The 15607-nt window shown below is 48.6% G+C and overlaps 2 protein-coding genes across 2 annotated transcripts; both read left to right on the top strand.

The window, feature by feature from the left end:
* Nucleotides 1–487: 487 nt before the first annotated feature.
* On the top strand, nt 488–6593 carry cdk1 (cyclin dependent kinase 1). Its single transcript, XM_040178874.2, has 8 exons — nt 488–661; nt 1212–1253; nt 1823–1979; nt 2124–2247; nt 3835–4005; nt 4152–4315; nt 4902–5043; nt 6250–6593. The coding sequence occupies exons 2-8, from the start codon at nt 1217–1219 to the stop codon at nt 6364–6366; spliced, it is 912 nt and encodes a 303-aa protein (XP_040034808.1). The 5' UTR covers nt 488–661; nt 1212–1216; the 3' UTR covers nt 6367–6593.
* Nucleotides 6594–6668: 75 nt separating this feature from the next.
* Nucleotides 6669–14104, top strand: ctu2 (cytosolic thiouridylase subunit 2 homolog (S. pombe)). The gene is made up of 16 exons (XM_040178873.2): nt 6669–7422; nt 8054–8128; nt 8526–8604; nt 8678–8737; nt 8964–9024; nt 9116–9225; nt 9545–9783; nt 11056–11191; nt 11263–11394; nt 11563–11654; nt 11800–11897; nt 12327–12413; nt 12538–12643; nt 13401–13467; nt 13591–13649; nt 13832–14104. The coding sequence occupies exons 1-16, from the start codon at nt 7367–7369 to the stop codon at nt 13881–13883; spliced, it is 1509 nt and encodes a 502-aa protein (XP_040034807.2). The 5' UTR covers nt 6669–7366; the 3' UTR covers nt 13884–14104.
* The last annotated feature ends 1503 nt before the right edge of the window (nt 14105–15607 follow it).

Below are 15607 nucleotides of genomic sequence, written 5' to 3'. Positions count from 1 at the left end.
TCTTCCCGAGCTACATCCACGCTACTACGTTTTATTTTATAAAACAGCCTCTGAAATCTTTTAACCGATCATGCTTATTATAAAGTGTGTCTTACTGCAAACATCTATAATTTAGTTGCTATTATGCAAAAACACATATTACAAACAAAAAATAAAGAGGAAGGCTCCACATTTCCCAGAACCGTAGATCCAAATGTATAACTTGATGTCCTTGTGTCGTAAGACATATTGGGAAAGACTATGGGTGATAAGTGACCTGTATAATAGACACGGCCATGGGATGTAGGATAACTGAATCCGGGCACAGTTTTAATGAAGAGAAGTGCACAATAAGGAGTGTGTTGTACACATACTACACACACTCTACAGTCTCAACACTGCAACACGGTTCTCTGGAAAACAAGGGATTCCTTGCCTGGCAGACGTAACTCGGGGACGTAATGGTCCACCCGTCGTCTTCTTCTTCGGCGCGCTCGCTCCCGCTCGACCCACGTGCCAGCTCCTCGCTCCCTGATTGGCGGGTTTTGAACAGAGGCGCGTGAGCCCATTGGGCTGTTTTGAACCGCTGCTTCACTGCGGTTGATTCAAAAGAGTCTGTCAGCATTCCAGCGGCAGTCTGTTCACGGAGGGTACATCCGCCACCAAAGGGAAAAGCTGTCAGGTGATTATTATCCCAGTTTGTTCAGCGCCAAATGTGACGCGAGTTATTTGTCAGGTCAGGCGAAAAGCTGCACCGTTCGATGCGGACAGAAGAGCCGGCTCTCCGGCTGCCGCTGGAGAAGCGACAGCAGGCGGCGTTAGCATGGACGGTGTAGCATTAGCTCACCTGACGTTGGTGGCCTTTACTCGAATAAACCACAACTGAAGGGGCCGTGTGACGAGTGTGAATCCGCCTCTCGGGCTCCGCCGCTGGCACGTTACGCGGGGCGGACAGCTGATGCTAAAGAGACACGAGCCTCCGTCATCGTAACGTTGCGTTGGCCTCAAACGTTACCGACGTACGCTCACACGGCGTAACGGTACCCCGACGTTAGCTGTGCGTTATGCGTTAACGCTTCGCTATGTGCGCGATCGCTGTGTTAATGTCACTCGTCAGCTGGAACGTGGCAGTAAAGGATCTTTTCAAAGTGGAGCCGTATTTACACGAAGCTTCTGAATAGTTCGGATCGCTGGTGAAACTGAACTCCTCACATGTCAATTTGTTCTTACAGCAACAATGGAAGACTATCTGAAGATAGAAAAGATTGGAGAAGGTTGGTCTTGTTTTCTTCTTAACGATTTAATCAAGCTGATCCAGCTTCAGAGGGCAACCTGAAGGGTAACCGGGGGTCAGGGGTCAAACAGTAGTGATTCCCTTCATTTTCAGCCTCTTAACTGGCAAGTAAATCGAATTATGCGCCCTAGAAACCAGTACATCGTCATTAGATGAATCCACCACTGTTCTCTAAACTATCTGCATGGACCCACTTCAAAGATCCACTTTAAAAACAGGAGGATAAAGTTTATGCAATATTAACACTTTACGTGCACAAAAACAATGAACCGTGAGAGTAGAACTTGTACATTGTTGAGTAGTAAGAAGACGTGCAACACACAGGCTCTCAGTCTACACATACATGACCAAATACAGTGGAAATGTTCACACACACATATATATATATATATATATATATATATATAAATAAATAAGCGCAGGCTTAATGGGGTAGTTCTCACCCCCACCCATTGTCATTAGAAGTACTTGTATGATCGAGGTCATGACTGACGCTTATTCAGTTGACTGACCGCTTCGTACCAACGCCACTGCTCTCGTGCACTGCAGGGACGTATGGGGTGGTGTATAAGGGCAGGCACAAGGCTACGGGGCAGATTGTGGCTATGAAGAAGATCCGCCTGGAGAGCGAAGAGGAGGGCGTCCCCAGCACCGCCGTCAGAGAGGTGTCTCTGCTTCAGGAGCTGAAGCATCCCAACGTTGTACGGTACGCTGGCTTCCTAAGGAGCATAGGCTGTGTTCCATCATATGGGGACTGCAAAGTCTTACCAGTAAATCTGTTTTTCCAGCCTGTAGGTACACACACGCACAGAGTATGACCCTCGCCAGTTCTTGTGTTTGTGTATCCCAGACTCCTGGATGTGCTGATGCAGGAGTCGCGTCTTTACCTCATCTTTGAGTTCCTGTCCATGGACCTGAAGAAGTACCTGGACTCCATCCCCTCCGGCCAGTACATGGACCCTATGCTGGTCAAGGTAACTTTTTGCAATAAATAGGCTCCCTCAGCAGTCCAGCTGAGATCCACACTGTGCTCGTGATGCAGCTCGACGGTGAGTGAATAGCCGTTCATCTTCAGAAGGTTCTTCTGAATCCAGGACTTGGAGAGGATGGTAGATGAACCTGTAAAAACCACTACATGTCTATATACAAAGTTTGTTTTTTGCTGTTAGGAAAGACATGTTTTTATTTATCTCCACTTTGTCGTGGAGAAGTTCCCAGGGTATAACATTCAAATCTGATTGGATCTCACTGTTGCCATGGAAAGGTTATTGCATGTATTACATTACATTACATGCCACTTAGCTGACGCTTTTATCCAAAGCGACTTACAATAAGTGCATTTCAACCATACAAATACAAACTCACAAGAGCAAGAAACAAAGTGCAATTTCCTCAAATAAGCCAACTCGCTATAGATGAGTGACGTTACAAGTCCAATGTAAGTGCTCCAGTTATTGTGTTAGTGGAGGTAGAGTCTGAAGAGGTGTGTCTTTAGTCTGCGGCGATGACGTGAAGGCTCTCTGTGGCCCTGATGTCTTCAGTCGTGACGTATGTGTTGCTTCTGGATTTAAACGGGATCCGCATGGCAGCTCGCTTAAAAACACCCTCTTGTATTCTCAATCTATTTCTTCAAACTGTTTGTGAAAACATTTAATGCAAGATACAAGTGTTTTTGCCTCAGCTGTCCATGGTGGCTTACTTGAGCTGATGCATTTATGCTAACGGCTAACACACAGACATTCAATACACAGGCATGCTTTCATACATCTTAAATAATCTCTCGGACAATTTTGAAATTCCCTCCGTTTAGTAGGGATGGGTATCTTTTTTTCTTTCCAATATTGGAGTTTTGGGGAATATTAATTATTCTTGATTTAAGCTCATTGTGCAGTTAAGATATGGAACCTATTGAGAAGCATTTATGTTACATCTTGAGACCAGAAGTGCCAGATTTTAGATCTAAATTACATGGGTGAAAAAAGGCCGTCCTAAACGTGTCCAAACTGGGATTGAGACAATAAATTTAACTTAAACTAGCCGAGTTGGACAACTGGTTTGTGACTGTTTTCTCAAGGACCTTAGAGAGGAAGAGAAGATCAGAGACGGGTCTGTAGTTAGCTGGCACCTCTGGAGCAAGAGGAGGTTTAATTACAGCTACCTTGAAGGACTGTCAACAGAGACAGATTCATATTATCCAGTAGACGTGCTAACTAAAGGAAAAACTTCCTTCAGCAGCTCAGACGGAATCGGATCCAAGAGGCGAGTAGAACGTTTAGAGGTCAGTTAATCAAAGTCGTTGAGCGAAAGTCACACAAATGTAGAATGTGTCCTATTTTCCTCTCTATGAGCAATCTGCTGCTCCTGCGTGACGCAGAATGAGCCTTAAAAGCTTTCAGGCCGTCTTGTCAGAATAAATGTGTGGAACAATCCACAATGTTTGCATCAAAGAATAGGCACCCAAAACCTGTACGAGTCACCTTAGTGGAGGGGCAATGTCTTGTGCTACTTGTGTTCTGCTCTAAACATGTGTCCATGTCATCCTACCCCCCCCACCTTCTTAGAGCTACCTTTACCAGATCCTGGAGGGCATCTACTTCTGTCACTGTCGGCGAGTCCTCCACCGGGACCTGAAACCCCAAAACCTGCTGATTGACAACAAAGGGGTTATCAAACTGGCAGACTTTGGCCTTGCTCGGGCCTTTGGTGTTCCTGTCAGGGTCTACACCCATGAGGTGTGAACCCCCCTCACACACACACACACATGCTGCACTGGGATGTCCTGTTGAATGTCTTTGTGTTCACGGACACACTTGATGAGCATCCACAAATGTGTGCCGTCTCAAATGACTACTCAGCTGGATGAGCCCCTTGTTTCCAGGTGGTGACTCTGTGGTACCGAGCTCCAGAGGTGCTCCTGGGTTCCCCCCGATACTCGACCCCCGTCGACGTCTGGAGCACTGGGACCATTTTTGCTGAGCTTGCCACTAAGAAGCCTCTGTTCCATGGAGACTCCGAGATAGACCAGCTCTTCAGGATCTTCAGGTAAACCCTCGACTGGTCAGGTCAATAGTAAGGCACCCTCGCTGGCACTGTTAGGTTAGTCCAGGTGGTTCTCTGGTTCTGTACCGTCTTATGAATAAAGGGGAATAGCTGCTTTACCTTGAGAAGCCAAAGTTGTCGGCAGACGCACACGTGCTGCATACATGTATTCATTTCTTTAATTCCCAACTGTCTTGAGGGGCGGGCCTTGGATGTGGCGCCCCCTGATGGGATGGTTGGGGAAGAACGGTTGACATCTGTATGAAATCTGCTCTGTTGTAGCAAGTTTGCTTTCACTGCATGCAGAGTACTTTTACTTCGTGTGTTGTGAATGTTGATAGTATTTTTATTTAAGTACACAACTTTAATCAATGCAGTCTGTTTCTACTCCTGTGTCCCTCCTAGTTGTCCTCACAATAACTAGCTATGGGCTTCATTTGTGTACGGGGTTAATGTTTCATAAAGCAGTTTACTGCTGCGTACCAGTATTTGGTATCTTTAATTATTCTCAATGTGCACATGAAGCAGGCGGGTGGAGCAGCAGCACCGTCCCTCTTTGAATCCGTCTGTCCCTTTCTGCTCTCCATAGGACTCTGGGGACCCCGAACAATGACGTGTGGCCTGAAGTAGAGAGTCTACCCGACTACAAAAACACCTTCCCCAAATGGAAGTGTGGCAACCTGTCCTCGATGGTGAAGAACCTGGACAAGAATGGCCTGGACTTGCTGGCGGTAAGGAAACCAGCCAGACCGTTAAACGACTCCATTCTGACTTGCGATCAATATCAGAGAGCAATTGAGGTCATTTGCCATTGGAGGGGGAGGAATGTTCTGGTGGACGGGGGTGGAGTCACTCCAGCAGCAGCGCTCTGTGGGTCTATGGCAGCCGCTTAATCCAGGGGACGGATTAGGAATAGCCACTATTTTTATAGAAATGCAATTTTGCTCACACCAGCAAAGTCATTCAGGGGGCCAAGACCAGACCCCCGGCAGGCCATATGTTTGACCCCCCCCCCCTGCCGAGTGATGACTAATATTTGGTCCCTGTCCGAGAGCCGGACTGAAGGAGGCGGGTCCTTGGTGCCTTGTGAGGATAATATTGGTCAACTTGATTGGACGTACGATTTGAAACGTTAGATGCTAACAATGCTTATGTTAGACGAAGGGTTGTTCTGGTAAGATGACCCCTTTATTGGTGGTTGTCCCTGACGGCTGTTCTCCTGTTTCAAATTATTCTTTAAAATGAGAAGCTGCACTCAGGTGTTGTATTTTCATGCAGGGTTCTGTAATACTGGTTCATATGTAATAACTTATTTCACCAGTAAACTGGGAACTAGGTGCTTAAAAGCAAAAAGGCCACTGAACGGCAGAAGAAACTAGATTTTCTCCATGATATCTGAATGCATTGAACATCCCTTCATCCCACTGAACACGGTCACCTCGGCTTTGTTGCTTGAATGGTACCTTGTTAAAAAGACCTGCAGAACCAATTCAAAGCTCTGCAGACGGCACGCTGCCTGCGACGCCTCCGCCCTCTGAAGGTGGAGATGTTGCAGCCAGCACTGTGCATGTCAGCGTGGCTGTCTTTAGAACCCTTCCAGTAGGATCTCCAGACCTCAAGCGCTGCTCCAAACACGTGTTGTGTAAGGAACATTAGTTGATTCATAGAATCAATAAAAATCCATTCTTTAATCAGAATTCATCACTGACTTTGGAAACGTCTGAAGGATTTTTGCGACGGTGGTGAGACTAAATCCTGTGGATCCCTGTGGACGAGTAACTGACGATGGGGATCATCAACAATCTGACTATCTGCTACAAAGAAAGGAGCTCGGGTGTCTTCTTAAAGTTACATTTGTTTTTCCCCAAAACATGCGTACCTTAATTCATGGATGTACACACACACCATCTCATTCCTTTCTCGTCCCTCTGCTGTAGAAAATGCTGATCTACAACCCCCCCAAAAGGATCTCCGCCCGCGAGGCTATGACACACGCCTACTTTGAGGACTTGGACAAGTCCACCCTGCCTGCTGCCAGCATCAACAAAATCTAAAACCCACTCTGCTCACATACAAACACATCCACACCCATTGTGAATTCCCCTTCTGTAAATACTTGTATGTGATAATTGTTTTAGGCTTTTTTTAGTCAAGTTCTCTTTCAACGTCTTTTCAATAAAACTGCACTTTCTGTTAATCTCAACCTTTCTAACTTTTCTCCTCATTTGCCTGAAAATACTTATAATAAAAGTTTAATGCTCAAGGGTTGGCATTTGTTAAATGGCATGTTTTATTTTTTATGATCAACATACGCAAACCTCCCGCTTATTTCACCTCAGTTTGAGTGTTTTTAAGGGGGGGGTCTGATTATAATCTCATCAACAGCTGACGGACAGTAACACAGGGCTCTTTAGTCTCGCTCTCCCGCCACACATACAATTTAACACTAAAGACTTCGGTCCGATCCGCGTTGGTTCCTCTTCGTGGGCCGCAGGCAGCGTCCCTATCGGGTCTCTGGGGGTTCGTAGGGGGGGGCGAGGGCTTCGATTACCTCTGTGGACTGAGCACGGCCACATCCAGACACGCCTTCCACCTCTACAGACCACTGACATGCAAACAGTCTAATAGCATCCAGGTGGAGATCCCTCTGTACAGCTGGGTCCGTGCCTGTAAATCACATATAACACTGCGGATTCCCCCCTATGATGTTATTGGTCCGACATTTCTTTTCTCAGTATTATTAAAAAGTAGTTTTGAGAACATTTCTTGTGACTCCCAGAATCTCTACCAGTTTGTCATCCCGGTGGCCTTGTTTCACGTTCCCGAACCAGCTGGCGGCGCAGAGCGCCCGCAGCGCGGGGCAGCTGCCTACGTCATCAGAAAGCGCCGCGGTGGCGCACAGTTGTAACATAAACACCGTTAGCAGAGTCATCACTCAACGACGGCGTTGCGTTCACGTGTAAGTTGTTGGCGGCTCCTTGAAGGTGACCTCGGAGAACACGCAGCTTTAGCTCGCCCCCCCCCGGAGACCCGCAGCCGTCAGCCGGCGTTCCGATGTGCCAGGTGGAGGAAGACTACCACGAGCCGCTGCAGCGCGCGGACCCGCTCAGGTGCGTAACGTCGGCTCACACTAAACCGCTGAAGGGCTGAGGGGAGCGCGCACCGCCTCGAGGCGTCCCCGCCTGCTGCGGTGCGCGAAAGATGTTCCGAAGACACGCAAGACGACGTGTCTCCTTGCTGAGGACGTCTGAGATGCAGGATCCCTTGTTAGAACCTCGTCGGGACGTCTTCGGGCCCCACGTGATCGCATGTCCTGCCGTCTGATTGGTGCATGAGACAACCCCCCCCCCCCCTCGTGCAGTATGGCCTCACATCCACGTCTCAGTGGCGTTTGGAAGCAGAGATGGATTTATATGGAAAAAGAAATAGCCAGAGGGGACGTCGCTGGCATCATTTCACCCTCCCCCAGGCGTGATCTGACGTATCCTCTAAACACTCTACTTTGTCATCTATAGGGTTTATTTGCACAACGCGAGTCAGCAATAAATGATTGTATTTCAAGAGCTGCTTGTTCATCATTTCTCCCCCCTGAGATAAATACTTTAGACCGTCTCCATTACTGTTGTGACTGTGCACTAAACCGTGAACTTCCCCAGTATGTGGGACTGCAGTGTTGGATAAAAGTATGAATCCATCCACAACCGTTTCTTAAAGGTTTGGTTTGTCTCTCCCATTTCTCAGTGTTTCCAAGAAATGTGTGAAGTGCAAAGAGGGGACGGCAGCCGTGGTCATCCGGGCAGGAGATGCGTTCTGCGGGTAAGACGTGTCCTCTGCTGGACGATGTCATGGAGAAGTTATTCAGAGCATCACGAGGCGCCGCGTCTCTGAAGCATTATCAACGTACTTGGGTTGGAAACGCGTGAGCTGCTTCTAGCACGTAAAGAATTGCCGTGAATGTTCAGCTGCATGAGGGAGTGGATCCAGATGTGGCAGCGACTGAACGTACAGCTGATTAAAGCAGACACTTAACACAGTTAGTGTTAAAAGTGGGGCCTCCACTTTAGAATTGACTATCCTAATATGATTTTGTGGTAAAAGCGGACGTGAATCCGACGTCTTGCGTGTTCGCGGTTACGCAGAAGCTCGTGCCGGCGGTGCTGCTGGCGCCGGGGGGTGTGGCTGACCTCCCGTTGCTTCCCTTCCTTGTCTTTAGGGTTTGTTTCAAGGAATACTTCATCCACAAGTTCCGAGCCATGCTGGGCAAGAACCGAGTCATCTTCCCCGGGGAGAAGGTAAGCCGCGTGCTCCCTGGCACACCGTGACCGGCCGTCCCACAATAACGAGCACGTGACCGTGTGGCTGCAGGTGCTGCTGGCTGTATCTGGAGGCGCTTCTTCCTGCTCAATGCTCCGTCAAGTCCAAGAGGTGAACCTGTGTTTCTGTATCATCACTCTTCATGAGTGAGGACCACCACTTCCCTTCATGGAGTTTGAAGTGTGTCAAGTAAAAAGCTACCGCTGGGCGGGGCAAAGCCAGAGGACCACTGGTGTCCTAGCGAGGACGTCTCTTGTCTCACCTGCACACGTTTTAAGGATCACCACAGGGATATTTCTGTTAAACAGCGACTGAACAACTTCTCTTCCTCCTCTAGGGTTTGAGTCAGAATGCTCATAAGAAGCTGAGATTCTCACCTGGCATTGTCTTCATTGACGGTAAATGAAATGGCAACGGTCACTCCTGTGCTGCGCATGCATCCTATTCATCGTGTGTGTGTGTGTGTGTGTGTGTGTGTGTGTGTGGCAGAGGGCGGCGCTGTGGGTCAGGCGGTGGAGGACCGGCGGAGGGCGGCTGCTGAGCTGCAGGCCGTGTTCACGGCGACCGGCCTCCCCTTCGTCACGGTGCCTCTGGAAGAGGTGAGCGTGGCCGTACGGCTGCTGCCACGGTTCCCTTTGAGCAAGCGCGTCTTCTCCTGCGCTCAGGCCCCCCGTGGGACGCCGGTTTGAAATGGCCAGGGATGACCTGCGGTGTGTGAGTGGTTATTAATGGGCTGCCAGTGCTTCATCGACCGGTTGTCTGTCCTGTTAAATGCTGCACAACAGGTGCTTTTATAGACCGAGTGGACGTCTGAAGTCACAGCTCACAGATCCCGGCACTGTCCTTTTCTTATCAATGCTGAAACTCTTATTTTGAAGTCTACAACCAATCCAACGCGTTCCTCCAACCTCCTCTCAGGTTCTAGACCTTCCCAGTTCAGTTTTGGCGGCGGCGTCGCCCGTTGCCTCGGGAACCGGCGCCTACAAGGCGGCCGTGGGTGACTTCGTTCGGAGCGGCGCGGCAGGCTGCCGGACCTCGCTGGACCCGGAGCGAAGGGCTCCCGCCGATGTTCAGGAGTCCCGCACGCGCTCACTGCAGCAGCTGATTGGCTCGGCGAAGACGCTGACGGCCAGAGAAGACCTGCTCAGCACGTTGAGGTCGGTGTCCACAGCCCGTGGGTTTATTTCCCCAACAGAACAGTCGGCTGTAGGGGTGGGAATCTCTTGGCACCCCACGGTTCGATTCCGATTCAGAGGTCAACGATTCGATTCTAAACCGATTATCGATTCTAAACTGATAAAACGATTATCGATGCGTCGATTTTCAAAATTTTCTCAAATCTGAGTTTGCTCCTCAGAGGGGAGCAAACTGAGTTTGCGAATCACTTCCTACTTTATTTGATAATTAAAGAAAATCAACAGATGAAATACTTTCTCTAATTTTTTATAAGAGGAAAAAAAAAAATCTTTGTCACAAATCTGATTTTCTATCAACGAAGAACCAACGCAGATTGCATTTCAACACAATATGGAAGTAGCCTGTGTAAAAAAAATATTAAACAGATTCATTTTTCTTTTAAATGAAGAAAAAGCTGCTGTTAGTCTCAGACAGGTCCGTATTTGTAAAATACCGGAAAAAAGTCCAAATCTGTGAATATCTTGCCAACTTTCGATACGGATCGACTTTTTGGAAAATGGAAATAATGAGGTAAGATATGCGCAGGCTCCTCCATAGTTCGGTAAAGTTATTAGATATATTTAGATTCAGACTGACGGACCGGTCTGCGAGCTGGACGCATTGCTCTTAATGTGCCGGTAATAATTGTAAATGACGGTTGTAGCTGGTTGTCGTCTACGGTCCACTACGGTTACCGAAAGGGGGCGTTTGTTTTTTGATGTTTTATCTCATAATTTCATCCCCTTTCTTCAGTGTGGAAATGGGCTTCTATAGTTCTGTGAACGCATCACTCCAGCCAATCCAAGGACGCGGTTTGTAACCAATCAGGTGTAGAGACCATGGTGACTGGCTCCGCCCCCTTACTGTCAGAAAGAACAACAGCGAGCGCGTAGAAAACACCTTCCAGCGCGAGCAGAGACTAACCTCGCGAGCAACGAAGTTCACGCTCCGCGAGCGAGCAAATACCTCTCGAAGATGGACTTTTTTGTGTTCTTGTTTTTTTTAATTCCGATTATGAGCTTTTCTGAATCGAGACCGAATCGTTCTAGAGAGAATCGAGAGAAATCGAAAAATCAACCCCCACCCCAGGATTGACAAATGACTTTGTTCATTTTATTCTGGCTGAATTTCATTTACAAAGCGGTTTGCTCTTCTCGCGGTTATTCGACTCGCCAAGTAAAGAAAAGGAAGCTTTGTTGGCCGACAGATGATCCAAACCCAAAGTCCGATCCGTGGTCTGGCTGTGTTCTCAGGCAGCACCTGCTGGTGCACACTGCTCGCTCTGAAGGCTACAGCAAGGTGATGCTGGGAGACAACTGCACCCGACTGGCCATCAAGCTGCTCACCAGCATATCACTGGGCCGAGGGGCACAGGTGGCCCAGGACACGGTGAGCGGTTCCCCCTTTGCTGTTCCACAAGACGCGGGGCCGGAGGAACTGACGTGACTGTGTGTCATCAGGGTTTCTCAGACTCCAGGTATGGAGACATCCTGTTAGTGAGACCAATGAGGGACTACTCGGCTAAAGAAATCGCTTACTACAACCGCCTGTTCGGCGTGCCGTCTGTTTTCATACCCGGCCTGGAGACCAAGGTAAGTCCAAGCGGCAGCAGGTGACTGACTGCTTGGTTGATGATTGATTGAAGAGAAGAAGTCCCATGGACACAATGTGCTCCCCATGCAGAAGGGTGTAGCCCACGAGAGCAGAGCTCTTACCTGAAGCGCTCTGGTTTCCCTTTGTGGTTTGTTTGTGTCCCTCAGGCGACCGACAAGTCCAGCATCCAGCGTCTGACCGAGAGCTTCGTCACCAAGCTGCAGGCGGACTTCCCCTCCACCGTCAGCACCATCTACAGGTCAGCAGGACGCCGCCTCGCACATGAGCATGGTCCCTGCAGGAGGGCCTCAATATGCGGATCACGCTGTAAACATTGCACACCAGCATGTGCCAGGTGCTGAAGCCCCCGTGAGGTCATTAGAACTCTGCTGTGTTGTCTGCAGGACCAGTGAGAAGCTGCAGACGGCCTGCAGGAGCTCCTCCACCGCCGACCTCTGTGACCGATGTCTGCTCTGCATGTGCGCGCTGGACACGGCTGCTGGTGAATAACCATAAACCACCACGGGTGCTTTTTGTCCCTCCGTTCATTCCGTATGGGACGGAGGCCACGCGCGTCCCCACAGGGGAGCACGGAAGGGTTCTCCTTATTAAAAAAATGACAGGATACCAATCACACCACAATGCACCACACTGTAGCATTTAAGGGCTTAACCACAGAGAACATCTCTGCAACGTTATTGTCTATTTGAATAATCTGAGGGTCATAACTTTAATAGGTCACCTGTTCACTTGCTTGTGAACACGAATTGCGAATCAGCCAATCACATCAACACATTTAGCTTCTTAACAAACTTCTGTCACTTTGCATATTGGACAAAAGACGATGTCTCGGACGCACCAGGGCTCCACGTCAGCATTGCCCTCTTGACCTGCACAGCAGATACAAGCGTTGCTCTCGTCTCTTTTTCAGAGAACGCTTCCGCCTTCAAGGCCACGCTGATCTCGGAGCAGCTCTCTCAGGCTCAAGCTGCAGGAGACACCAGCGTTGTAACCCCAGGTACAGTCAATAAATACATATTATCTCCAAAACATTCAGTGGAGCCAGGAAGAAACCTACCGTTAGAATCCTCCACTACTGTAAAAGTCTACAAATGAGTTTCCACACTGATTTGTCGTTAAAGCTCCAAAGGAGCACGAATCCGCTGCCGCCATTGGGAAGCGCTGCACCTCTGGAGCAGAGGATTGTGGGAACGCAGCAAGTGGTGAAGGCTGCTGTTCGTCTGCCAAGTAAGTGTCCAGGTTATTGGTTATTGATCAGAACCACTATGCTACAAAGCTCTGGTCAGCTCACACCCTTCACTGCGCCCCTACGGGTCACTGCGTCCGGCTTCATCTGTCCCCGCCAAAGGCCGACTGGCCGACTGTTGGTAAATGTCGTCACGACCGCCAACCGCATAAAAAAAACCCTGAAATCCAGGATCCCGTCAGCGATGAGCACAGCGAGTCCAGGTTCATGAAGGACGGTGCTGTCCAGGACGTCTGAGCTGAGGGAGGAGATCAGGGGAGTGACCGGAACTCCCTGATGAAACCCTCTTAAAGGAGCCTGCCTATTGTCCGTGTCAATGGACGCCATTTACAGTTGCAAGGGGCCAATACTGCCAAAGCTCACAGACCAAATCACCTCATCTGTGGGTGAGCAGGCTTGCAGAGGGGAGTGTGGACTGGAAAGAATTCCATGTATGAAGGATCATAAGTCAGGATTCTGCAAAATGTAACTATACAGGAACCCTTTGAGCACCTGCAGACCTCAGTACCACAGAGGAAGAGGTGTGTGTGTGTGTGTGTGTGTGTGTGTGTGTGTGTGTGTGTGTGTGTGTGTGTGTGTGTGTGTGTGTGTGTGTGTGTGTGTGTGTGTGTGTGTGTGTGTGTCGGTCGAAGGGGTCGTTTGGGGAACCTCTGGTTTAGCATGCTAACAATTAGCAGTGAACAGAAAGAGGGTTCTATTGGTCCAGCCCACTTGACCTCCGACCCGCATGTGTCACAGGGGAGCAGAGAGCTCCGATCTGAGGAGCCTGCTGTGTTACAGCTGTCAGCTGACCATCAGAGACATGGTGAGTGATGTCATTGTCACGTGCAGTCTAAGCGCTGTGCTTGTTTGTGATCACTTAATCCACAATGTCTCAGATATTCGTCTCACAGATGTCCCGCCCCGCTTTTCCTTGTTGTCCTCCTAGTCGTCGGTGGAACGTCTCCCCCACTACATCCTGTCAGAGGCTCAGCGGAGGCAGCGCAGGTAAGGAGAAGATTAGGTTTCGTTAAATCTTCGCCTCCTGGGTGTTTCATCACAACGTGAAGGAGAGCTTCACACACTGGAGGCGTTAGAGATCTGGCTGCCTGTTTTAGACGTCCGTCAACGGCCGTGAAGGAGGACGGGGGACATATGACCCAATCACCGCAGCACCTTGTTCCCAACAGGTCTCAGATGAGAGAGGAGATCGGGGAGTTCCTGCTGGATGCAGCGGATTAGAGGAGGAAATGCAGCTGCAACGTACTGCACAACTATGCTCCTTTCAACCTGCAGGATTTGGGGCCTGTGACCTATGAACTCTGCACAAGTATCTTCATCTGTATGTCCTGTGTTCTCTAACATGGACTCATTCAAATATACCATCAAACTGGTGTTACGCAGCACACGCTGTTACTGTATGCCTGAAACAACATCATAAAGTGTCTCTTTTTACTGCTTCACTTCCGTGTTTGTTCATTCATTCATGTGTGTGTGTTTCCTCTGAATCTCGACATCTGAGCGGCATGTTCAGAGTGATGAATGCAGCACTCATGGACGGCGTGCATACATACATCTGGTACACGGCAGTGTATTTTCCCTCTTGCTCTCATGAAAGCGTGTGTTTTGAATGTGACTTCTTCAGTCTTCAGCGCCTAAACACCGGAGGCGGGTCCGCGCCGCTTCATGCTGTTTTGAGATCAGTTTATGCCGTTCTGAAAAGGAACCTCCCACTGGCCAATAGAACATTGGTGATTTGGGATTTTATAAATATATTGAATTGTATTGTAAATCCAGTGATAATACATAATGAATGCATTAATTTAAAGTCTGACCCATTGTGCTGTGACGCAGACGTGATGTTGATGGGCTTCTCATCTCTGGAGCTGGTCAGGTGTTTGGCATAAGTTACCATAGTGATCTATGGGAAGAAGTGAACATTGGATGATGAAAATGATGCTGATAAATGATTAAGATGTATTATTTTGGGTTAAGACAAAACTAATGAATGCTTCAATAATAATAATACAATTGTTTAATATAGCAAGTGTCACCTATGCCTGAATTCAATGTTTTTTATAAAGCCATTTCCAACAAAATTAAATGCATGAAAACTTACCCCACTGCTGGAAATGAAGGGAAAACGTCAAATAACATTTAATAATAACGCTAATTTCTTAACAAGTGCAAAACAAAGTGACTGTAAGAGCACTTATTGAATCCATATTTAGGAGGAGCCAAGCGTGGAAAACATTACATTACATTTCATGTCATTTAGCTGACGCTTTTATCCAAAGCGACGTACAATAAGTGCATTCAACCATAGGGTACAAACTCAGGTACAATTTAAGTGCTACAATTTGATAGTCTTTAGTGGAGGTAGAGTCTGAAGAGGTGTGTCTTTAGTCTGAAGATGTGAAGGCTCTCTGTGGTCCTGATGTCTTCACAGACCTCCTTCCACCATTTAGGAGCAGGACAGCAAAGAGTGGAGATCTAGTCGAGTGTTTTGCTCTCAGTGAGGAGGAACAAGCAGTTTATCACATGCAGAGCGGAGAGTGCGGGTCGGGATGTCGGGTTGGACCAGGTCCTGGATGTAAGCTGGACCCCATCCATTCACAGCATGGTACGTGAGCACCATGTTTAGAACTGGATGAGCCACCGGTACCAGTGAAGAGAGCGGAGGAGTGAGGGAGAATTTAGGAAGGTTGAAGACCAGTGGAGCTGCTGCATTCTGGATGAGCTGCAGAGGTGGAAAACACCTGCTTACAGGGTTGTTTTGTGTAAATATCTAACATTTACAGTTCTTCAGAGATGTCTTCCCAATCTCACACGTTAACTGCATTAGTCGTGTGTTTGAGGCTTTCTGGCCCATTCCTATTCCCGCCACCTGGCCAGGTGACGCCAGTTGTCCCTGAGGGGTCAGGGGTCAGGCTTTAGGGGCAGAGGAAGTGAGGACGCGCGCGGGG

Source organism: Gasterosteus aculeatus, chromosome 6, assembly GCF_964276395.1.
Source record: "Gasterosteus aculeatus chromosome 6, fGasAcu3.hap1.1, whole genome shotgun sequence".
NCBI classification, from domain to species: Eukaryota; Metazoa; Chordata; class Actinopteri; order Perciformes; family Gasterosteidae; genus Gasterosteus; species Gasterosteus aculeatus.
Note: the sequence above shows the minus strand (reverse complement) of the source record. Positions and strands in the feature narration are given on the sequence as shown.

What these genes read in the sequence shown, in the direction of transcription:
- cdk1 (XM_040178874.2), top strand. Translation starts at nt 1,217, where the DNA reads ATGGAAGACTATCTGAAGATAGAAAAGATTGGAGAAG. An exon ending in GATAGAAAAGATTGGAGAAG is followed by an intron (nt 1,254 to 1,822) that starts GTTGGTCTTGTT and finishes CGTGCACTGCAG; the next exon opens with GGACGTATGGGGTGGTGTAT. An exon ending in CAGCTCTTCAGGATCTTCAG is followed by an intron (nt 4,316 to 4,901) that starts GTAAACCCTCGA and finishes TGCTCTCCATAG; the next exon opens with GACTCTGGGGACCCCGAACA.
- ctu2 (XM_040178873.2), top strand. Translation starts at nt 7,367, where the DNA reads ATGTGCCAGGTGGAGGAAGACTACCACGAGCCGCTGCAGCGCGCGGAC. An exon ending in TGGCATTGTCTTCATTGACG is followed by an intron (nt 9,025 to 9,115) that starts GTAAATGAAATG and finishes TGTGTGTGGCAG; the next exon opens with AGGGCGGCGCTGTGGGTCAG. An exon ending in GCTCAGCGGAGGCAGCGCAG is followed by an intron (nt 13,650 to 13,831) that starts GTAAGGAGAAGA and finishes TGTTCCCAACAG; the next exon opens with GTCTCAGATGAGAGAGGAGA.